Source organism: Rhincodon typus, chromosome 3 (genome assembly GCF_021869965.1).
Source record: "Rhincodon typus isolate 14 chromosome 3, sRhiTyp1.1, whole genome shotgun sequence".
Lineage (NCBI taxonomy): Eukaryota > Metazoa > Chordata > Chondrichthyes > Orectolobiformes > Rhincodontidae > Rhincodon > Rhincodon typus.
In genome coordinates this window covers 11,250,653-11,275,295 of record NC_063334.1, presented here as the reverse complement: position 1 = coordinate 11,275,295, position 24,643 = coordinate 11,250,653, and the positions used below count along the sequence as shown (strand labels likewise).

The window sequence follows — 24,643 nt, the reverse complement described above, 5'->3', positions numbered from 1 at the left end:
TTCTGTTTTGTTGATTTTTGATTCATGAGACAGAAGTTAAATGCACTTAGTAAATGTAAGAACTTATCTAAATAGAACCCTTCATTATTAATCCTTAAATCTACTTCATATGTAAGAAATGGAAAGATTGATTTTTAAACTGACAATCTAATATTTAGATAGTGTTTGAGAAAAAGCTGGTGAAGTCAATATTGAGGCTGTAAGCTTCCAAGGCAAAATAACCAGCTTCAAAATCTCTCCAACCCCAATCTGTCCATTCTCCAACTCACCTATCCACTCCACCCTTCCCATTAACCAACTACAATAACCCCCTACCTGCATCCATCTATCTCCATCCCACCTACCCCCCCCCCCTGCCCCACCCCCCCCCCCCCCCCAACCCTATATCTGGGCTGCGCTCCCCCTCCCCAGCCCTGACGAAGGGTTTCAGCCCAAAACACTGACTTTCCTGCTGCTCAGTTGCTGTCTGACCTGCTGTGCTTTTCCAGCTTCACATCTATTGATTCCAGCAATGAATCAGTGCCTTTCAGGGGAAGACCAAAAAAATGTTCAGGAAATAAATGAAAAGTATTTTTCGAAATAATGCATGTTACATGGTTTCTCTTTGAAAAATTCCTGCAAGTGTTTTATAAAGCTGAAATGCAAAGTAATGTCAGTAGTAGTGAGAGATAGTAGGAACTGCAGGTTCTGGAGAATCTGAGATAACAAGGTGTAGAGCTGGATGAACACAGCAGGCCAAGCAGCATCAGAGGGGCAGGAAAGCTGACGTTTCAGGCCTAGACCCTTCTTCAGAAAATGACCTTCTTCTGATGAAGGGCCTAGGCCGGAAATGTTTTTGTGCATTTGAAAAAATTGTAACGTCTGGATGTGTTCTTTCTGTTTGCAAAGAACAAGGGTCCCTGTTGTGAATTTGTATAATTACTAGCATATGTAAGTCAGCCATACTACAAGCTGAACTAATAATCTTAAATTAGATTTTAGTGTGATTCTTAGCAAAAATAAAATTGTTTAGCAAATGCTGTCCAATTGTAGAGTTTAAGGTTGTGAGTTTTGCAAGAACATAGGGTTGGTTATGGTCAACGCTTCGACTGTTAGAATGTACTGCTTGATATGATCTGACATTTGTTCACACTAATAGCCTGCATATGTGGCTTTATACCGATGCTGAGATTCATCGATCATATTCCTGATTTGTGTGGTAGACAGGGTGTCTTTTTGGTTTGACAGTAACATCCTGTTTTAGAGGGATGCCTCTTGTGTAGCTACTGCATTGCGAAGTGAAATGGTTGGTTTTACCTGCTACTTAAATTTTTGAGTGATCTGAGGTGGATTGGACACCTTTTCAGGACCATAGGTCTTAGACTGATTTCATGACTGTGTAATAATATATACCAATATCCTGCGTACATGCACAGCCTTTATCCTTTTGCCAACTTAAGGAATGTGTCCATGCATTTTAACTTTTTTCAACTAAACACAGCTTGAAGGGCAGCAATTCCTCATGCATTCACTATGGCAATGCATTGACCAATCTGCTCTGAAGAAGAGTCACTGGACTTGAAGTGTTAACTCTCTTTTCTCTCCACTGGACTATTTCTGACACCTCCCTCCCCTTCTGGACCTCTGTCTCCATCTCCAGCAACCAATTCACCACTGATGTCTATTTCAAACCTACTGACCTTGACTACATCTCCTCTCACTCGCCCTCCTGTAAAAATGCTATGCCATACTCAGAGTTCCTCCGCGTCTGCTGCGTATGCTCCCAAGTTGAGGCGTTCTACTCTAGGTCTTCTCACATATCCTCCTACTTTTAGGGACCATAGTTTCCCCTTCTCCGTTATTAAGGATGCCCTCGACTGCATCTCCCCCATTTTCCAATGTTTCTGCCCTTGAACTCTGTTTCTCCCCCCCCAACAGCAATAAAGATAGAGCCCCCTTAGTCCTCACATACCACCCCACCAACCTCCAAATCCAACACATCATCCTCCTACACTTCCACCACCTACAATCAGGTCCCACCACCAAAAAGATATTTCCTTCCCCACCCCTGTCTGCTTTCTGCAGGGACTATTCACTCTGTGACTCCCTCGTCAGCTCCACACTCCCCACCAACCCCACCATCACACCCGGTACCTTTCCCTGCAACCACAGGAGGTGCTACACCTGCCCCCACACCTTCGTCCGAGGCCTTAAACAATCCTTCCAGAGATTCACCTGCGCTTCATCCAACCTCATCTAGAGTATCCGTTGCTCCCGATGCAGCCCCCTCTATATCGGGAGACAAACGCAGATTCAGTGACAGGTTCACAGAGCACCTGCACTCTGAATGAACCAACCCGACCTTCCAATTATCATCCATTTTTAATTCCCCCACCCACTCCCCTGGTGACCTGACCAGCCTTGGCCGCCTCCACTGTCCAGAGTGACGCCAAACATTAACTGGAGGAAGAACACCTGATATTTCACCTTTGGAGCTTACAGCCCAATGGCCTGGATATTGACTTCACCAGCTTCAAAATCTCTCCACCCCCAGCATTATCCCATGTCTCCCTAACCTAACCTGTCCATCATCTTCCTACTCACCTATCCACTCCACCCTTACCACTGACCAACCACAATAACCCCTTACCTGCACTCACCTATCTCTATTTCACCTACCCTCCCCACAGCCCCACCCCTTACCCTCTGTTTATTTCTAGGCTCCCCTCCCCCTCCCCAGTCCTGAAGAATGTTTCGGGTCAGAACCCTTGACTTGCCTGCTGCTCAGATGTTGTCTGACCTGCTGTGCTTTTCCAGCTCCACTCTTTTTGACTCTAGCTTGCAGCGTCGGCAGTCCTTTCTGTCTCCATGCTGTCAGATTTGCTGAGTTTCTCCAGCAACCTCTGTGTTCAGATCTTCAGAATTCACAGTTCTTTGTTTTATCTTCCAGTTAACTGTTTCTTGCTGCTTTCTCCATGGAAACCCAGTACCAATCAGTTCACTTGCCAACCGATCAGTACCATCTGCTCACGTAATACAAATTATTGTTCCGTTTGAGATTTGGTATTCTTGTGGCTCTGTCCTGATGAGTACAATATATAAAGCTTCAACAGCATGACTTTTTTAAAGCAATAATTGAGTTCTGACTGTCAAGCAATCGTATATACAACAACAATAACAAAAACAGAAATTGGTAGAAAAGCACAGGTCTGGCAGCACCTATAGAGAGAAAGCAAAGTTAATGTTTTGGGTCAAGTGACCCTTCCTCAGAACGGAGTTTTGAGTTTGAGTCCTGAGGAAAGGTCTCTGGACCTGAAACGTTAACTCTGATTTCTCTCCGCAGATGCTGCCAGACCTGTTGACCTTTTTCAGGAATTCCTGTTTTTTTTTCTGGTTTCCAGCATCCACAGTTCTTTCGACTTTTAACCATATATACGATATGCCATCCACTTTAACTCCCCTCCCATCCTCTGGTGACATGACCATCCTTGGCCTCCTCCATTGTCAGAGTGAGGCCAAACATTAACTGGAGGAACAACACCTGATATTTCACTTTGGGACCTTACAGCCCAATGGCCTGGATATTGACTTCACCAGCTTCAAAATCTCTCCTCCCCCAACCTGTCCATCTTCTGACTGCAGTAGATGGATCCTGCAGCAAATTAAAACACTACTACATTTCTGCTGAGTGATACAATAGCATCTCTGATATGATTAGATGATTTGTTGATTGTATGAGCTCAGGTCTGATGTTAGCTCAATAAGAAATTTTGTCCTTGATCAAACTATTTGCATGTATTATAGGAAACAGAAATGTGACTTGCTTTTATACTTCACATCACAGCCAAGCCTCTGATTATTTTATAATATGCTACAGCTTGCGTATTGTCATGTATTTAGTCTTAAAGCTGCTTATTTTGTTTATTGTCTTTCAGGGTTGAACTTAGCGAAGTTCTTGATTTGCATGCTTTCGATAGCCAAGCCAGTGAAAGGTATATTTCAAATCCATGATATACTGTAGTCTTTATTTGTCATCTTCTCTCGAAAGCCAATTTATGCATTGAAAAATTTCTTTAACAAGGAAAATACAGACTGGTGAGATGAATAATATCACTTAATGTTAGACATTTGTCATTGCACTAATAATTGTATTGATTTTCTGCTCATGACATTCAGTATACAAAAAGGTAGCTGCTGTTCCCAAGTCTCTGCTGCCCTTGTCCTTCCAGATAGAAGTGGTAACAGGTTTGAAAGGTGTTGTCAAATGTGAGATACTGCAGTCCACCTTGGAGATGATACATGTTGCCACTGTGCATTGTTGGTAGACAGAATCAGTACTGAACGTCATGGATGAGATGCCATTCAAGCAGGCTGCTTTGTCCTGGATGATGTTGAGCTTCTTGAGTTTTCTTGGCCAGGCAAGTGAGGACTATTCTAACACACTCCTGACTTGTGCCTTGTTGTTGGGCGACAGGCTTTAAGAAATTACATGGTGTGTTGTTTGCTGCAGAATTCCCAGCCCCTGAACTGCTCATGTAGCCACTACTAATTTGGCTGGTCCATTTCTGTTTCTGATTAGTTGTACTGCAGATGTTGATAATAGGAGATTCAGCCATGCTAATGCCAATGAAAGTTAAGCAGTGAGGGTTAGATTTCTCTCTTGAGATGGTTATTGCCTGCCACGTATGGTGTGACTTTTACTTGCTGCTTGGATGTTGTCCTGGTTTTGCTGCATATGAGTACAGTCTCTGAAGAGTCATGAATGACACTGAGCATTGTACAGTCATCAGCAAATGTCTCCATATGATGGAGGGAAGGTCATTGATGAAGCAGCTGAAGATTGTTGGGTGTAGGACACTATCCTGAGGAATTCCTGCAGAGATGTCCTGGAGCTGAGATGACTGACCTCCAACAACCACAACCATCTTCCTATGTGCCAGATATGACTCCAAGCAGCAGAGAGTTTGCTTCTGATTCGGATTGACTCCAGTTTCATTTGGGCTTCTTGATGTCATATCTAGTCAAATGTGGCCTTGATGTCAAGAGCAGTCACTGTCACCTCGCCTCTGGAATTCAGCTCTTTTTACCAAGGCTGTAATGAGATCAGGAGCCAGCTGGCTCTGGTGGAACCCAAGCTGAGTATCAATGAGCAGATTATTCGTTTACATGACAGTTGATAGCACTGTTGGTAACCCTTCCCACCACTTACTGCTGACTGATTTGGAGCTTGGTTGGATCGTAACTGGCTGGGTTGCATTTCTCCCATTATTTTGTGAAAAGGATATATTGAGGCATTTTTCCAGATGGTTGGCTAGAAGCTAGTGTTGTAGCTGTATTGGAACAGCTTGGCTAGGGGTGTCACCAGAGGGGCCCACAGCATTTGCAGTATCCGCTGTCCTCAGTCATTTCATAATTTCATATGGAGTGAATCGAATTGGCTGAAGATTGGTATCTGTGATGAGGCTGCAATGGATCATCTGCTCTACATTCTGGCCGAAGATCGATCGATAGATGTAAATATTTCCACTCTGTCTTTTGCAGTCTCCAGATGTTGTTATTGTTTCTGATTCTTTGGTTTTCTGGTTGTCACTTTCTTTGCTGGCAATCCTGCCGTGTTTATATTGCTGTTGGTGGTGGGGGCTGAAACTGGCTCTCTTATTAGTTTAGTTCCCCATGAAGCTACTCCCTGTCCTGACTTGGAAATATATCAACATTCCTTTAGTGCTGCTGGGTCAAAATCCTGGAATTCCCTCCTTTAGGGCGTCGTGGGTCAACTCGCAGCACATGGAGTGCAGCGGTTCAAGAAGGCAGCTCGCAACTAGGAACTGGCAATAAAGGCTGGTCCAGCCAGCAATGCCCACATCTCTCAAATGAATAAAAGAAATGTACGCCAATATACAGCATGGCACGGTGGCTCAGTGGTTAGCACTGCTACCTCACAGCACCAGGGACCCGGGTTCAATTCCAGCCTCGGGCGACTGTGCAAACTCCACACAGACATTCTCCCTGTGTCTGCGTGGGTTTCCTCCAGGCGCTCCAGTTTCCTCCCACAGTCCAAAGCTGTGCAGGTTAGGTGGATTGGCCATGCTAAATTGACCGTAGTGTTCAGGGGTCTGTAGATTAGGTGGGTTATAGGGGGATGGGTCTGGGTGAGATGCTCCAAGGGTTGGTATGGACTTGTTGGGCTGAAGGGCCTGTTTCCACACTGTAGGGATTCTATGATTGCTAGCTATAGAAATGTCTGAAGACTTTGCTAACTCCGATATAAAGTTTTTGTGAAGCTTTAGGTACACTTGAACATTTTCAGATGTTGAATGTTAACCTTCAAGAAAAAAAGATTGCTGGCATTATTTAGTTTCTGCCATATTCTCTCAAAAAAATAAACTGTCTACAATTGATTTTTGAGGGACAATTCAAGTGACTAAGTGTTGAAGTGGACTATTTTTTTTGCTAAACATTGCCAATATGATCAAATAATTTTGATGTTAAAATTATAACTCTTAAAAAAACACAATCTAATAACAATGATTTAACACAGTAATAAACAATAAATAAACTAATTTGATCATCAGTTAGCTACCATTGTTGACTTTGTTCATTTTGATATATCGTACCTACAACTGAATGCCTTTTAAAAGCGTATTACAGAAGAGACCTTGGAGTACAGGCTCATAGTTCCTTGAAACTGGAGTTTCATGTAGACAGGATAGTGAAGAAGTGTTTGGTATGCTTGCCTTTATTGGTTAGTGCATGAATATAGGAGTTGAGAGGTCATGTTGCAGCTGTACAGGACATTGGTTAGGCTAATTTTGGAATACTGCGCAGTTCTGGTCCCCCTGCTATAGAAAGGATGTTGTGAAACGTGAAAGGGTACAGAAAAGATTTACAAGGATGTTGCCAGGGTTGGAGGGTTTGAGCTATAGGGAGAGGCTGAATAGGCTGGGGCTATTTTTCCTGGAGCATTGGAGGCTGAGGGGTGATATTATAGAAATTTATAAAATCATGAGGGGCATGGATCGGGTGAATAGCCAAGGTCTTTTCCCTAGGGTGGGCGTGTCCAAAACAAGAGGGGCATAGGTGTAGGGTGAGAGGGGAAAGATTTAAAAGGAACATAAGCAGCAACTTTTTCATGCAGAGGCTGGTGTGTGTATGGAATGAGTTGCCAGAGGAAGTGGTGGAGGCTGGTACAATTACAACATTTAAAAGACATGTGGATGGGTATATGAATAGGAAGGGTGTTGAGGAATATGGGCCAAATGCTGGAAAATGGGACCAGATTAATTCAGGATATCTAGACAGCATGGATGAGTTGGATTGAAGGGTCTGTTTCCGTGCTGTACAGCTCTATGACTCTAAATGTGATTGGGGCCATATGTTGTAATGTACTTCTCTATTCTTTCAATCAGTGTGGAGTGTGATCATTGTTATTTAGTATGGCAATAGATGTTGAATCCTATGGACTTTGCATGTGAAACCATTGTCCGTTCTTGGCTTTGGAAAACTGTCTTAATGAGACTAAGCCATTTTATAGAGCAATTGAGTGAGAACAATGATCCTGTACCTTGTCCACAGGCATTTTCCTACTTTTACAGTAATGTACTCCATTTGCTGATTATTGTTTTGACCCTCAAGTGATTTTTATGCATCTGCGCGATTACTATAGTTGAATGCATCTTTGAAAGAAAATTATTACAGTTATGCTGCCAATAGTTATTTTGTTCAGTTTGCAGGAAAAATTATGCCTTGTGCAGTCAGGCCACCCTCACCTTGATAAGGTAACTAGATTTCATAAAGTTCACTATGTTTTCAGCATTTTGCTATCAAATATAGTTTAGTCATTTGAATGTTTTATTTAAACATCCATAATTACAATGTTCAGGATTTGGCTGCATATTCTTATCTGCTTCAATTATATCTATGTATGTACTATGCAGCAGTAAAATATTAACACAAACAATAGATTTTATGACATTTTCATTTTTCAGCCTTTTGTATATTGTGCATCAATCTTTTAAGTATGTCAGCAGAAAGTGACTGCAGTAAAGCTCTCTCTGCCCAGCTTTGCAATTAGGTCCAGTATCTTTTGTTCATATTAACTGTATATGGCATCACAGAAGGTAGTAACATCGTACCTACACGTTGCTGAGGAACTCTGTGCTGTTTTAAAAGGTGTACCATTTAGTGACCTTGACTTTAACAATAGAGAGCTTCAATAAATTTCTGCTGATTACGTCAACTTTGGAATCCTGCGACAATAATTATTACAATTTCCTGCAAACCGCAACCACTGTTTTTCTGCAAATATTTAAATCTTTAACACTATCTATGTGTCCTTCAATGGATAACTACACACCTCACATATAACATACAGAAGCTCTGGATTGTTTAGATGTGTAATGTGTTTAATTTGCAGTATTGTGGGATGCCTGATATCTGTATGGTCCACAACTAGAATACTGTGTGCAGTTCTGGCTCCCATACTATAGGAAGGATGTGATTGCCCTGGAGGGGGTGGAGAGGCAATTCATCAGGACGTTGCCTGGGATGGAGCATTGCAGCGATGAAGAGATAGTTGAGGGACCTGATTGATGTGTGCAAGATTGAGGGGTTTGGACAGGGTGGATAGGAAGCAGCTTAGTCAAAGGGTCAGTAACAATGAGGACATATTTTTAAGGTGAAAAGAAGGAAGTTTTAGAGGGGATTTGAGGTAATAGTTCCACCCAGAGAGCAGTGGGAATCGGGAGGGTAGTTGACATGGGAAACCTCAACCTTCAAAAAAAAACTTAAGTGATCTTTTAAAGTACATAATATTCAAGGCTATAAGCCCAGTCCTGCAAAGTGGTAGTAGTATGTTCTTGGCGATGCAGACTTGATGGCCTGAAGGGCCTCTGAACTAGATGATTCTATGAAAAACTTGTGTCTTATCGCAGTTTTCCTGATCAGTTTGCAGATTCTTGGCTACATTTATAGGGTTCTGCAGGTGCAGTTTCTGAACTGAGTGATGTCTGCAGTGACAATTCAGAGCTGACTTGAGAAAATTGAGACACATGCTTCCCACTATAAGCATCTTTGTCTAAGATTATGGATGTTCTAGTAAAGTAGAGGTGAGCTGCAAGCTACACTGTAGTACGTGCAGAGATAAATCAAGACAGAGCTTCAAAATGGCTTAATTGATGTTGTTACATTTTTGGGTCAGGGTAGGGTCATGGGCACTAGGATGTACTTTGGAACTTGCCTGCTGAAAGTATTGTTGTGGTATTGTCCAGAGTCACATGATGAGGGTCTAACCAAAGTAACAAGTAATCAAAAACTGTACAAACTAATTACTTGTGATTATCTCTCTACCTTAATTAGTTTGTACAGTTTTTGATTACTTGTTACTTTGGTTAGACCCTCGTCACGTGACTCAGATACCTACTCATGTTGTTCCAGCCATTTGGCTTGTCTCTAGCACCATCTTATTATTCATTATTTGTAATTATCTCTCTACCTTACTAGGTCATCCCTTCATTGTTGTTCAGCTGTTGACACTTTACTCATTTGTATTAATCTGTTGACACTTTCAGTCACTTGCAAAGACTTGTTGTTCAGCCTGTCGACATTCCACTCACTATTTCTACTGATCTTTTGACTCTCATAATTGTCTGGAATTATCTTTCCGCCTATAAAGTCTGTGCTTGTCCACCTTCCTCCACTTCACCTGAAGAAGGAGCAGCACTCCAAAAGCTTGTGATTTTAAATAAATCTGTTGGACCACAACCTGGGGTCGTGTGACTTCTGACTATATTGAGTGTAGTGTGAAGCTTTTGCCAGTTCAATGTGCATTTTTTTTTCATTTATTGCAGAGAATCATTACAGTTACATTCGAAGTCCCTGGCACCATTCTCGAAGAAGACTTAAATATATACCTTCAGGTGTGCTTTGTCAATACCTTCTTTTGAATATATTTTCTTTTTGAAGAGGTATAAACTTGTAAGAAGATATTTGAGGCTAACTATAAATTACATGCATTTTCAAAACAAGGTTGTTTAATGTTTAGCTATTTATTCCATTCTAGATTTTGTTCATTGTGGGCCATGGTATGCAGAGCAGTGAATATTTTAGAAGCAAATCTTAAAATCAAATAAATAACAGCCTCAAAAATAATTAAACGAATGAATTTCGTTCCTGTGGAATGAGTGCTGTCAGATTTTGATACTATGGTGCCTGTGGCATTGTTTATGAATCTTTGTGTGGATAATTTGGGTATGAATCTGTATTTCACTTGTCCAAGGTAAAGTATATACGGTGAAGTGATGAAGTGCACCATGTACCATGTCCTTCCTAATCTTTCATTTTCACAAAATAAGAAAGAAACATGGTACTAGCATTTCAGTACGTTGCAGTAACTATGGCCATCAATATGAGGAAAACCTTAGTGTTACAAAAAGCATTTGTTGTGTAATGTATCCAAAACCCCTCTTAGCTTTATCAATCACACTGAATTGCATCTGAGATGTTTATGCTGATCAGATTCACCGTCCTTTGGTCAAGGGTTTTGGTGGAAGGTGCGCTGAATTGACTTCAAAATCGTCATTTTGTATTTCTTCTGTATGTAAAGATATTCTGTGACCATTGATCTATGTAAAAATTGGAGAGTTAGGTGCTGTTAAACTTGTTGGTCACGTTTTCATCTGAATTAACATATTGTGGATTCAAATCTCCTTTCAACATCTCAGCACATAATTAAAGATGAAGGCTTCAAGCAATCCATTTTCGGATCCTAGTCTTTCAGAATAGACACTAAACTAAGGCCTTCTAATTGTCTGCCTTGATATGAGAGATCCCAAGACACTAAAAAAAAAACAGGGAATTTCCAGTATCTTGACTAATGTTTGTCCTCAACCAATGCCATTAGATAGATGAGCTGGTTATTTATCCTTTTGCTAAATGTTGCATCTGGATGTGTAGAAATTGGAAAAGTTCACTGTCATAACAGCAGTAACTGCACCTCAAAAATAAAACTTCAATACATTGGAATGTGGTAAAACATGATATAAATACGGGATTTTCTTCTTTCATTTTAGAATCTTTTATGGGAAAAATGTTTGAAGAATAAGTCAGGCGATCCAATGGATATCATACGTTTAAAGGTAATTAATAATACACTATTTGTGTTCTTTCTCAGGATGTGGGCATCGCGAGCAATGCCAGTATTTGTTGTCCATCCCTGGTCAGTCTTTGTGGGCAATGAAGAGACGACAGCAAAAACAGAAATTGCTGGAAGACCCAAAAGGTCACTTGACCCAAAGGGCTGACTCTGCTTTCTCGCCACAGATGCTGCTAGACCTGCTGAGCTTTTCAGACCATTTCTGTTCATGTTTCTGATTTCCAGCATCCACAGTTCTTTGTTTTTGTTAAGACTTAAGAACTTTGCTTTGGGTCCAATTTTCTTAAAGATTATTAGTGAACCCAGATGGGTTTGATGACAATCAACAGGAGTCACATGGTCATCACTTGACTAGCATTTTATTCCAGATTTATTGCCTGAATTTAGATTTTACCAGCAGCCATTTGGCTTTAGGGCATAATGTGAAGAAGAGCTATGTTGAATGATGTTACATATTGATATAATTTCATGGTTTTGCTTTCAATTGTGATGTTAATAAGAGAATCAGAGCGTAAGGTTCAGAAGAAGGGTCATTGGATTCAAAACGTTAACACTGTTTCTCTCTCTTCACAGACCTATTGAAGTTTCTCCGGCAGTTTCTATCTTTCTTTCAGATAATTATCATCTGCAGTTCTTTGCTCTATTTGAGTGCATCAGCACCGTTTTTAAAAGTGAAACTCAATTCACTTTTTAGAAAAGATTTAATGGAAAAACAAAAATGAAGTGAAATTTTGGTGAAAGGAATTTCATGATTTTTAGAATTCATTTGTCGTGAAATTAGTTCTAGTGGCACCTTTTTGATTAGCTTTATGAGTGATTACACCACCAGATTTGGTACAGAGCCATGTGAACCAATATGCTTCTAGATTTTATTTCTTCTCTGTGCTTAATTAGTTCAATGCAGTTAGTATTAGGATACATTGGCTAGATTACTAATTAAATAGTCAGTACTTCCTGATACCTGCTCCTATTATCGAGTGATACCTGTTGGAAATCATATATTTGGAAATGGTACAGACTCAGCTTTAATTTCTGGTGTCCCCTTGATTGTATGGGCTATTTCAACTCTCTAAGCTTACACACATGAAATGCCATTTGGCTATGGGACGAAAAGATCCTCGTGATAAGTACCATAAGTTCAAGCTCTGTTTAGACATGCTCCAATTGTCCTCCACAAAAGTACACCTCAATCTGCACTTAAAGAAATGCAGGTGAATTGTATAAATGCTGTCACATCAATTTTGTTTTAATAGGAAATTAAATCACAACAGAATTTCAAAGCATTCAACAATTTCCAAACAACAGACATTTTTATTGACTTATTTTCTTGCATGTAAGTGGATTGCACAAAATTACTTGCATATTCTAATTAACATTTTTCTTCATTTGTTCATGGTGTTTTGACCAAACTGATGGTAATACTGGACAAGTCAGATTCCAAAGTGTGGTTTATATATCCTGGTGGTTAGTCACTGAATATAGTCACAAGAAGCTGCCCATGTACTTTTTAACAAAAGAGTATCGAAGTTTATTAGATAGAATGGAAAATAAAAATAAGTTTCTTCATGAGACCCAGATGAGGTGAGGTGAAGGCTGTGAAAGCAATAGCTTTATGGTAGGGTCATGGTCCAGGGGAGATAGGAGGAGATGTCCGAGAGATGGCACTCACACTCCACAATGTAGAGGTCAGGACACCAGGCAACAACAGCTCCACCCTTGTGGGCAGACTTGGTGACAAAAGTCAAGGTTAGATCTGTGAACGTAGAGAACACTAAGTTCAGAGGGAGATGTGTTAGAAAGGACAAGGGGAGCAGAGAAATCAGAGCGACCTGTCGTGTTGATTTTTGTGCTTGTCGTTGGGAGCAAGCTACAATGTTGTAAGAAAGCTGATCTTGCTGATTTTAGTTGGCAGTCTTTCAAGCTGTTTGTGCCCTCCTCTGGTTGCCCCCTTGCCCCTTCAACCCGCCTCCTCCCCCCTGCGAACCACCCAGTCAGTGGTTGGGATCCCAGTTTTTTTCTGGCATTAAGACTGCTGGGTACTGAGAAGGTCGGAGCAGCAGTAACATTGGTGGAGGATCTCGAGCTTGCCAGACTTTTGTCCATTTGACACTGAAGCTTTTTGTGGAACAGATAAAATTCTCATGCACTGGATGGAAAGTTCCTTTAGCCTCTTGTTAGAAGCCGAGGGCTGAATTAACTCCGAACTCAGCTAAGTGTCAGTTTTGGGGAATTTCATGTTTCCTTTCCTTTCATCAGTCCCAATGAATTTTCTCTCACAATTCTATACTGCTCAGCCCATTCAGTATGTACCCTACCACCACTGTGCTGCTCTTTTTCTAATTCATACTCAGCAGCATTGAAATCCCCACTGTGCCTGTCTCCCAGCTCTCTAAATTTGCCATTGCACCCAGCTCCCATCATGGTTGACATCCTCATTATATTCTGCAGCATCTTCCCTCATTTGGCTTTTATCCACCCTACTACCCCAACCCAACCCCCCCCCCCCCCCCCCACATAAAAAAAAGTAACTAAACTTTCTTGCACCCTGCATTTTCCCCTCACTCAGGACACTTCAGTACCTTTCCTGAGTGGAGAAGGACCAGCCCCCGACTGCTCATTGCTGCCTGGCTCCCTGTCTGCGCTAAAAAGCAAAGTAAAAATGCTGTGCACATCCAAGAAGGCATAAAGTGAGCAAGCCCAAAGAAGGCAAGCTCAGCTCTGTTTTGGATACTGTTTGGGGGGGATGACCTCTCAGGAAAATAGCCAAACTCATTGCACCACGGTTGGTTCTGCTGCAGAGGGGAGGGGTAAAAAGTGTGCCAGGGCAATAGTTAGAGGACTTGAGGGGAACAGACGGGTGTTTCTGTGACCACAAACGAGACTCCAGGGTGGTACGTTGCTTCCCTGGTGCTAGGGTCAAGGATATCTTGGAGCGGGTACGGAACATTTGGGGGGTGGCGGGTGAACAGCCAGTGGTCATGGGTACACATCCGACAAACAACATAGGGATGAGGTCCTAAAAGCAGAATACAGTGAGCTCGGAAGAAAGTTAAGAAATTGGATCTCAAGGGTAGTCAGCTCAGGTTTACAACCTGTGCCACGTGCTAGTTAGAGTAGACATGGCAGGATATATCCGATGAATACATGGCTGAAAAGATGGTGTCAGGGGAGGGTTTCAGATTCCTGGGGCTTTGGAACCAGTTTTGTGGGGAGGTGGGACCTGTACAAATTGGACAGGTTACACCTGGGCAGGACTGGGACTGATGTCCTGGGGGAGTGCTTGCTAGAGCAGCTGGGGAGGATTTAAACTAATATGCCAGAGGGTTGAGAATCTATATAAGGAGTCCAAGAAGGAGGGATTGAGGACAAAAACAAAAGGTAGAAAAGGCAATAAGAAAAGTGATAGGCTGAGAAACCAAGGACAAAATTCAAACCGGGCTATTGAGAAAAAAAGAACTGAAACAAACAATGTCAAAAAGACAAGCTTACATACATAGAACATCTGTAATACAGTAGATGAAGGTGCAGATAGATGTAAACAGGCACGATATAATTGGGACTGCGGAGACATGGCTGCAGGATGACCAGGCATGGAAACTGAATGTTCCAGGGTATTCAGTATTTTCAGGAAGGGCAGGGAAAAAAGGAAAAGGTGGTGGAGTGGCATTGCTGGTTAAAGAGAAAATTAACACAATAGTGAGAGAGGATATTAGCTCTAACAATTTGGAGTCTGTATGGGGAGAGTTAAGGATACCAAGGGGCAAAAAACATTGGTGGGTGTCATATGTAGACCCCCAGACTGCAATGGTGATTTTGGGAATGGCATTAAACAGAAAATTAGAGATGCATGTGATAAGGGATTATCGGTGATTTTAATCTGCACATAGATTGGGCAAATCAAATTAGCCACAATGCCATAGAGGAGGAATTCCTGGAGTGTGTACAGGATGGTTTTCTAGACCAATATATGGAGGAACTAACTAGAGAGCAGCCCATCTTAGACTGGGTACTGTGTAATGAGAAAAGCATCATTATCAATCTAGCTGTGCGAGACCCTTTGGAGTTGAGTGACTATAACATAGAATTTTTTATCAAGGTGGAGAGTGAGGCAGTTGATTTGGAGACTAGGATGCTGAATCTTAATAAAGGAAGCTATGAAGATATGAGGCATGAGTTGGCCTTGATAGATTGGGGAGAGTTGCTTAAAGGGATGACAGTGGATAGGCAACGGTGAACATTCAAGGAACGCATGAGAGAACTGCAACAACTGTTTACTCCTGTCTGTCGCAAAAGCAAAATGGGTAAGAGGGCCAATCCATGGCTAACAAAGGAAATAAGGAAGAAGCATATAAGTTAGCCAAGAAAAATGAGGATTGGGAGCAGTTTATAGTAAGCTAGAAAAGACACTGGTGAGCTGCAGCCACCAGGGACCTGCTCAAATTTTTATATCAGGAATTGTCACTGTCCCATTCTCTTCAATACCTGGGAAAATAGCAGACTGCATATAAATGAGACAAGATTCAGTTGTAATGAGATGTTAATACATGCCTGTTCCTTGCTGATCACATGAGATTCTCATCTAGCCGTTAAAACATTGAAGAAAAAAAAATCAGACTTTCTTGACATCAAGAATGTCATTTTTCGGTTCTGACTGTATTTCCCAATGACTCAGCATTGCCCACATCAGTCAAGTCCTGGAAAAATTCAACCCCTGCTATTTCCAAGTCAAATCAATGTTCTCTCCCTTCCAAACCCTTTGTCATTCTTATCCTACAATCTGCCTCTGACCCCAGAAAATTTGTCCAATTTCTAATAATCAGTTTCTATAATAGCTTGTTTTTGAAATAGAGCTCAATTTCCTTGTAAAACATCCAGATCTGATGCTGTAAAGCAACTAATAATGCTTCTTTGTTTTCTGATTTTGTATTTCTATTCATTTGGATTGGTTGCAGATTTATTAATTAACATTCATTAATACACAGATTATAATTCTTTAAGGTTTGTGCAAGCTGACTTTTAACTTGAAACAGGTTTATGGTAAAATCTGAGATAACAAGGTGTAGAGCTGGATGAACACAGCAGGCCGAGCAGGAAGGCCGAAACGTCAGCCTTCCTGCTCCTATGACGCTGCTTGGCCTGCTGTGTTCATCCAGCTCTACACCTTGTTATCTCAGATTCTCCAGCATCTGCAGTTCCTACTATCTCTTATTGTGAAATGTATTGTTTGACAGGCCATTGTGTCAATATATGGAAAACAACAGCAGGTGATTGTCCAAGGAGTCTATGAACTATATGAGCTGGAAGAAACCTCAGTTAACTGGAATATTGACAGTGAAAGAATCAACAGATTTGTATTTATAGGTAACCAACAAAAGTGACATCCTAATACCTTCTGTTTTTCTTTTGATGTTTTTTGCATTTTAAAATTTTGTTCTGATGTAACTATATACTGGGAGTGACAGCAATTACCCTGATTGTTCAGTTCAGAAAGGAAAAAAACAAATTTCCAATTTGTTTTAAATACAAAAGTTTACAAAGTTACTGAAGTAAATCTAGTCACCTCCCAAGCTGAGCTATCTGTTTTGATTTTGAGCTTTTCTCTCTTTATCCTATCCCATACTAAGTCATACTTGGCCATCACCATTGTGCTTGCTGTCTCTGTTATTGATATTTAGTCTCAAATTTAAAATTCTCCCTTTTTTTTGTGTTTAAGTCTTAATGGCCTTTAAAGTTTTGAGCCTCTCATTGCTATTACAAACTGCTATGCTCTCTTTACACAGTAGCCCATTTAGACTCTAAGCAATAGGAACAGGAGAAGGCCATTCGGCCCCTTGAGCCTGCTGTGCCATTCTATAGGATCATGGCTGATCTGACCTTCCTCACATCCATGTTCCTTCCATTTTCCCATAACCCTTGATTGCTCACCTGATCAAGAAACCATCTCCGCCTTTAGGCCCCACCATTGGCAGCCATGCCTACAGCTGCAGAGTTTCCCCACTCTGGAACTTCTGGTCTAAATCCCTGTGAAATCCACTTCTCTTTCTTTCTCAAAATCGCATTCCTTGAACAATATCTTGACTATAGGTCGTAATTTGGCCTTTTGTGTTGCCATCTAATGATGTCTGATTACTGCATTGCGGCTTTTTATACACTGAAGATGCTCCAAATTGTTATTGGTTATTTATGCTTAGTCCATTGTCCAATTTAGTGGCTGAAAAGCTGACACATACCATACATATGGATGTTGGAATAACATTTTGATGCATCAACAACTTGTATTTATATGGAACCTTTAATATCGTAAAACATCCCAAGGTTCTTTGCTGGAGCTTTATAAAACAAAATTTGATAGTGAACTAAGTGAAGCAATATTTGATCGGGGAGAAAGTGGGAGAATGAGGTCACGAAACTTATCAGCCGTGATTGAATGGTAGAGCAGATTTGATGGGCCAAATGGCCTAATTTTATGGTCTAATATTAAGAAAGGTCAAAGAGATCAGCTTTAATAACTGTCTTGAAGGAGAGAGAGTTTAAAAAACCAGAAATGCTTGTAGTGAGATTTCCAGAATGTAATTGTCTGGGCTGCATGTGATGGTGTAATGAAAATGCCTGAGGCCAGAGTGCATTTCCTGAACACTTTTAAAATCATAGAATAGGTCAGCCGCTCATTCCTGCTTAGCTGGGTTCAGATTTGATATCTCTCAGAAGTGTTACAATGCAGAAGGAGGCTATTGGGCCCAGAATGTCTACAACTGACTCCCAAATCTTGTATTATTTGTAGGTATTTCTCTTTGATTTATTTGCAGATTCCATGTTTTGCATTATGTAAGCAACGTTAAAGTATTAAATACCTGTGATGTTGATCCTGCCAAAAATATATGTACTGCGTGTTGCCTCATGTTAGTTAGCTTTGTTTTTGCTTTAACAAGTGGAAATTAATATATTAGGATTTATATTCTACATTTTGTTTCCCCCTTCTCCCCACCACAGGAAGAAACTTGGATAAAGAAATTCTGGAAGAATTATTTTCTACGACTGTAATGAAGCAAGGAGAGTCCAGCTGAAATTTTAATAGGAATATTGCAGACAGAAATCTAGTTGAAGTGAAGCTCGTTGTTTACATACTGGAGGGAATTATTTTTTTCCTATTGACTCTGTCCGTTTGTCGAATTTTTAACTATCTATTTTGCATTTATCACCAACACCACAGTTAATCTCACCTCACTGAACCCCGAAAAGAAGGAACAAGCCACACCAAAGCAGGTTCTCATCATCTGTCTTGAGACACGCCATTGTGTTTTATTTTCTGCGCATCAATTGATGAAGTTACCTGAAATTGAGTGGCAAAAATCTAATACTTAGTTGAATTGTAGAATATTTTAAATGACTTTATTGGTGAACTTTGATCTCATCAATGTGACTGATGTTAATAATGAAGAATGGGGCATTATTTTTGCTTTGAGCATTCATTGTTAGCGTTAGGTTGTCCTGTGTCAAGCATGCCCCCTGCTTTAGCAAAAACTCAGCCAATTTTCCAATCCTGAATCAAAAGACTGAGATCGATTGTCACATCTCAACAACAATTAGATTTTAGCCCAGGTTCAAGAATCCTAGCTTTGAGCATCTTGAGTACCCTAATCCATACTGCTGTGACATCTTTCCATTCCCAACATCAGCCATCCTGTGATCTTTCTTTGAAATTGCAAAGGTAGTGGTTGAATGTGGTTAGTTTTATTTTGCTATTACCCTATTATGGCCACTAGAAAATGCATTGAAGCTCTGAATTTCTTTCATTTAAGACTATTTTATAGTCAGCAAACACAAAAGATTCTCAGGCAATCATCCCAGGACAATCTGTGCATTCTTCTTGCTTACTTTTTATACCCTTCACTTCTCTGAATAATGTTCACCAACTTGCTGAACTATAGTTCCATGGATGGTAATTGCTTTTGCAAGCTCCCACTGGTGGTCACTTGTTATTGGCGAGCCCTGACACTGTATATTGCAGACTGTTTAACTCCAGAAAACAACTGTGGAGCTTTACCCTGTCCTCATCACTTCTAAATCCAGGGACACTGAAGCTGATCATAGCATCCCCAACTGGTAGTCATAAAGATCTACAGCACCGAGAAAGGCTCTTTGGCCCATCACGCCCATGGTCAAAAACAACCACCTCACTATTCTACTCCTGTTTCCCAGCACTTGGCCCATAGCCTTAAACACCTTGGCATCAAAAGTGCACGTTTTAATACTACTAAATTATTCTGAGGGTTCCTACCTCTACCACCCTTACAGGCAATGAGTACCAGATTCCCATCTCCCTCTGGGTTAAAAAGTTTCTCCTCACATCTCCTCTAAACCTTTTACCCCTTACTTTAAATCTATATCCCCTGGTCAATGATCCCTCCATTAAGTGGAAAGAGTCTTTTCCTGTCTACCTAATTTGTACCCCTCATAATTTTATACATCTGAATCTTGTCCCTCTCAATCTCCTCTGCTCCAGGGAAAACAATTTCACAAGCTTCAAAATCTCCCCTCCCCCTACTGCATCCCAAAACCAGCCCAGCTCGTCCCTGCCTCCCTAACCTGTTCTTCCTCCCACCTTTCCCCACCTCCCACCTCAAGCCCCACCCCCATCTCCTACCTACTAACCTCATCCCGCCCCCTTGACCTGTCCGTCCTCCCTGGACTGACCTATCTCCTCCCTAACTCCCCACCTACACTCACCTTTTACTGGCTCCATCCCCGCCTTTTTGACCTATCTGTCTCCTCTCCACCTATCTTCTCCTTTTATCCATCTTCTATCCGCCTCCCTCTCTCTCCCTATTTATTTCAGAACCCCCTTCCCCTCCCCCATTTCTGATGAAGGGTCTAGGCCCGAAACGTCAGCTTTCCTGCTCCTCTGATGCTGCTTGGCCTGCTGTGTTAATCCAGCTCTACACCTTGTTATCCCAGCCTGTCTGATCTCTCTCCACAACTGAGACTTTCTAGCCCAGGAAACATCCTGGTAAATCTCCTCTGCACCCACTCCAGTGACATCACATCCCTCCTATAATGTGGTTTCCGGAACTGTGCAGAATACCCTAGCCCTGGGAGCTGAATTTAAACTCCAGTACCAGCGTTGACTGGTTGTCGTCCAACCTGTTGGAGCAAATTATTAAGCGTACTAACAGAAATACATATTAATTACTTTATCAGGAACCTTTGCTAAAGGCAATGGTTTTGTATTGCTTCTACACACTTTTTATCTAAATGATTAAAAATGAAAGTGCTGGAAAATCCATTCAGGTTTGGCAATAATCTGAATTGAAATGGGCAGTATTTCAGATGTGACTTCTTCAGACCTGATTTTATGTTTAAAAATGTGCATGGGAGTTGCTAAAGTCTTAGAAAATTTAGCTTATTACGCTAAACTGCTGATCTATCACTTTAAACTCCTGTAAAAAGCTGACATCTGCATGCACCTTACATATTTATGCATTCCTTCATATGTGCATCTACTGATTTACTATAGTTGAGCAAAGCAGCTGTTGAGTGATTCTGCAGGGGCTGCTGGAGTTTGACTAGTGAACAAGACCCTCACTCTCACATCTCCACGCGCACACACACCCCCTCCACACGCACACACTCTCCATCCGCCCCCCCCCCCCCACACATGCACATTCACACACGTGTACACACACCTTTATGCACACATGCACATGAGTTGGCATATGGATGGGTTTGTAAAGGTGGTGCCCTCTCACCTGCCCACAATTTTACATGGGATGAGCCAGGCATGGAGGCACATATAACCTTGCCTTAACTTGACCAATTATTGACTACTTCAGGTGTGCTCCTCATGTGGATTCAGGGTCAGAAGGAAGCCCAGTAAGGGTGCCTCTATCCCTCCATTAAAATCCTCACACCAAATAGATTGGCCTCAGCTCTCCGAGCTAAGGTGTCTAGCTGAGTGAGGGGTGGACATTCTGACTCCAGTCAATTAATGTTTCTTAAGCCATTAAATAGTTTTGGGGCTGCTGTAATCAGTGGGTATACCCTCCCCACTAATTCATTAGGCCATAGGTTGGAAAACCCCTCCATCCAAAAAATTCTACACCCCCATGACAAGTTCTGTTAATCTCTGTATACCCTTGATCGTCAGGCATTAGGGATGTTTTGAGAATCCTTGATAGGCTGAGCATTTGGATGAGGTGAAAATGTGTACAGTTCTCCAAGATGTTGCATTTTGTAGCTCCTAAAAAAACTTGTTAGAAATTTTAGGTTGATATGTCAATGTTGAAATTAAACTGTTAAAATATGCCATGAAAAGATAGTTGATCAAAATAGTAAAAGGGAGATGTTCTGCCGTGGTGCTCTCCAGCATTGTGTTTCTGAGAGTGCCAAGCTGGTAAATCTCTCCTTAGTTTGATCTTGTGTTGGTACTTCAGACAGATTGAGTGTTTAACCATCCCTCCAGTAAGTTTATCCTAAGAATCTGGAATACTCGCAGTCATTTAGTTTCTTTATTCTTGGGAATCCATGATTTCTGAACTATATTGCTAACTGACTACTGTCTGGAAGCAAAACCTTTTGGGAGGTGACAAGAATGAAGGTGATTCAAATGAGTTCCATTTTCCGATTTCCATTTTATGATCTACTCTTTCACCAGACTACAGACGACCTGGATCCTTCTCAATCCACCTCTATAATCAATTAAATGAATGACACACAAGCGGTCAGGAAACATAGCCTGTCATTCTGGGAGGAATTATGAAGTTACATCTTCAGTACGAGGGGGAGTTTTTGTATGTGTAAGTCTTCTATAGGGAGGCCTTAGGTTGTTTTGACTTGCTGTTTTGACTGGAAAAGATTGCCACTGGTTAGTTGCTAATGAAGAGAGATGTTGAACAAAGGCAAGATTACATTTTATTTTAAACTGTATGAACTAATAAATGAATAATAGCAACTGTGGTTGATGCCTTTTGTGTTAGTGTTCTCAAAAATGACCATTAAAATCTGAAATTAAATTTTGCCTTTACTAAGTGAAATTCAGAAGTTATTGCAGAATTTCCACTGGAATAATAAGCTTTCACCTGTCTTAAGACAAATTGGGTACTTCACTTCCAAACAGAAACTTGAGCTGAAGTTTGGAATACTGTCTGTCGCTTTGATTTATTTTTCTTCTCTTACAAGCCAACATCCATTTTGCTCATCAAGGTCTCTGATAATGAGCTTGTATTTCAACTGCAATCAACTTATTAATTTGTATCTGTACACTAATTACATGCTTGCTATAAACTTCTTAGCAAGTCAAGTTTTTTAAAAAAATCCCATGTTTTCGTAATGTTTCTTATGTACTGTACTATAAATCTTTAATATTACAATTGAATGAGTCTGCCTTGTAAGGATAGGCAAGGTGAAGATTGGTAATATAAACATTTCTGGTTGGATGTTAGTTACAGGTCTACAGAAGACAGCACATACCAAGCTTCCCACAAAGATAATTTGACAATAAATTATGTAGTGTGGCACTTGCACTCCCTCTACAGTAATCTCCCTCATGTCAAATTCTTGTTCTTCATTATCCTTTTTGCTGGCTGCCTACATAATGAAAATGCATGATGTCAAATTCCAAAACATTTAGAACATGCAACTAGTATCATTTAGCTTCATTCTTGGAAGTACATTGTGTGGAGTATTTAATTTCTTAGATTGAGTTGCTTGCAAAGAAAGATGCATCGGCAAACAAAAAGTTTCAATAATGCCTTCGATTGCTTCAAAATTGAACTTCACTCTACCGAAATCTATTAATAGAACTAAAGTGGAAGCAGCAAATTAATTGTGAATTAAAAACAGTGATGAGCTGCCCCAGTTAAATGAGGACTAGTGTCATTGAGTATGTAACAAGCTTCAATTGTGAACTCAGGTTTATGGGTACTAGAGAGACTTTACACTTTATTCCCCTGAGAATTGTTAAAAAATTTTAAAGAAAACTTTGTTTGTTTTGAATCATCCTTTAGAAAATGAATTTACATTTCAAAGGTTGATTATTAAATGTAAGTTTAAAGATGTATTATATGATTTTGTGCAAAAGTGGTCATGCACTTCGTAGAGGTATCTGAACAATTGGTATCAAACATGGCTGCAGAAAGTAATGAATTAAACATGTTCTTGATTGTAATGAAACAAATGAATTGTTCTCTTTTTTTAATGTGTTAATTTTGTCATGTCTTTTGAGCTAATATTTTAGGTCTGATTTGATTCCTCAGAACTGAAAGAGGCTGAAAAAATGGTTGTTCTGTTGCTGTTAATTGACTTAATTGATTGTTTGATTTTATTGTTATCACATGTACCAAAATGCAGTGAAAAGTATTGTTTTGCATGCTATGCAGGCAGATCCTACCATACAAAGTGCATCAGGGTAGCAGAACAGTGCAGAATACAGTGTAACAGCTGCGGAGAAGGCGCAGAGAGATCAACATTAACATTTGAGAGGTTCATTCAGAAGTCTGTTAACAACAGGGAAGAAGCTGTTCTTACATGTATTCAAACGTTTATATCTGTTTGATTTGACAGAGGGGAGAAGGAAGAACTGAAGCAGATGGTGAGAGTACCTAGACCAGAACAGCAAAAGGGGTACTCCTGGTAATAGAGGAAGGATAGAGAAGTGCAATAGCTGTGAGTAGGAGGAAATGGACTTGCTTGGCTGACAGCAAAGCCAACAAGATACAAACAATCTAAGGGTAGTGATTTATAACCCTATACTTCAGTGATGTCATCAGTGCTGCTTCCTAGTCTTGACTGGAATTGGAAAAATTCATCAATTATGCTTTCAATTTCAATCTTGCTTTCACCTTCACCAGGTCCATCTTGGCCTAATCCCTTCCTTGACTTCTATTTCCATTTCTGGGTTAGGCTATGCAAATACAAATTCATCGACTCTCACAGTTACCTGGGCTGTGCATCCCCTCACCCTGCTTCCTGCAAGGACTCCATTCCATTCTCCCAGTTTCTCTGTTTCTGTCACATTTCTCCTGACCAAGCCCAGCTTTTGCCATGGTGCTTCTCAAACATACTTATTGATAAACTGAGGACTTTTTTCCATTCCCTCACCCCCCCACCCTGCCTCGCCTCCAGCTTATTGGTTGACAGGACCCTCTGTTGTATTCAACTATTTCTCACACTTCCTACACCACTTCCCCTCCCTTCCAGAACAGTGATAGTGTTCCCCAGTCCTCATTTTCATTTGATCAGTCTCCAGATTCAAAGGATTGTCTTCTGCCCTTTCTACTAACTCAATAGGATACCACCAGCAAAAACATCTCCACCCCTACCTCCCATCAGCATACTCCAGTGACCTTCCCCTCCTCAACACCCATCTCCTGCTCCTCCATCACTGCAACAATTCCTGATTCTTCACCCCTCCACGGCACCTTCCCATGCAACTGCACATGTAGCACTTCACCTTTTACCACCTCCCTGACCAATACCCCACAAACACCTGAGGTGAGCCAGGGATTACTTATACTTCTT

General features: G+C 40.9%; 1 protein-coding gene across 1 annotated transcript in view; it reads left to right on the top strand.

Moving 5' to 3' along the window:
- Positions 1-23,300, top strand: part of cbwd (COBW domain containing) — a 71,982-nt gene extending 48,682 nt beyond the window's left edge. The window contains 6 exon segments of the mRNA XM_048595010.1: positions 3,915-3,971; positions 7,703-7,754; positions 9,825-9,893; positions 11,046-11,111; positions 16,360-16,489; positions 18,119-23,300. Of these exon segments, the coding sequence (XP_048450967.1) occupies positions 3,915-3,971; positions 7,703-7,754; positions 9,825-9,893; positions 11,046-11,111; positions 16,360-16,489; positions 18,119-18,192 (448 nt within the window). The 3' untranslated portion in view covers positions 18,193-23,300.
- The last annotated feature ends 1,343 nt before the right edge of the window (positions 23,301-24,643 follow it).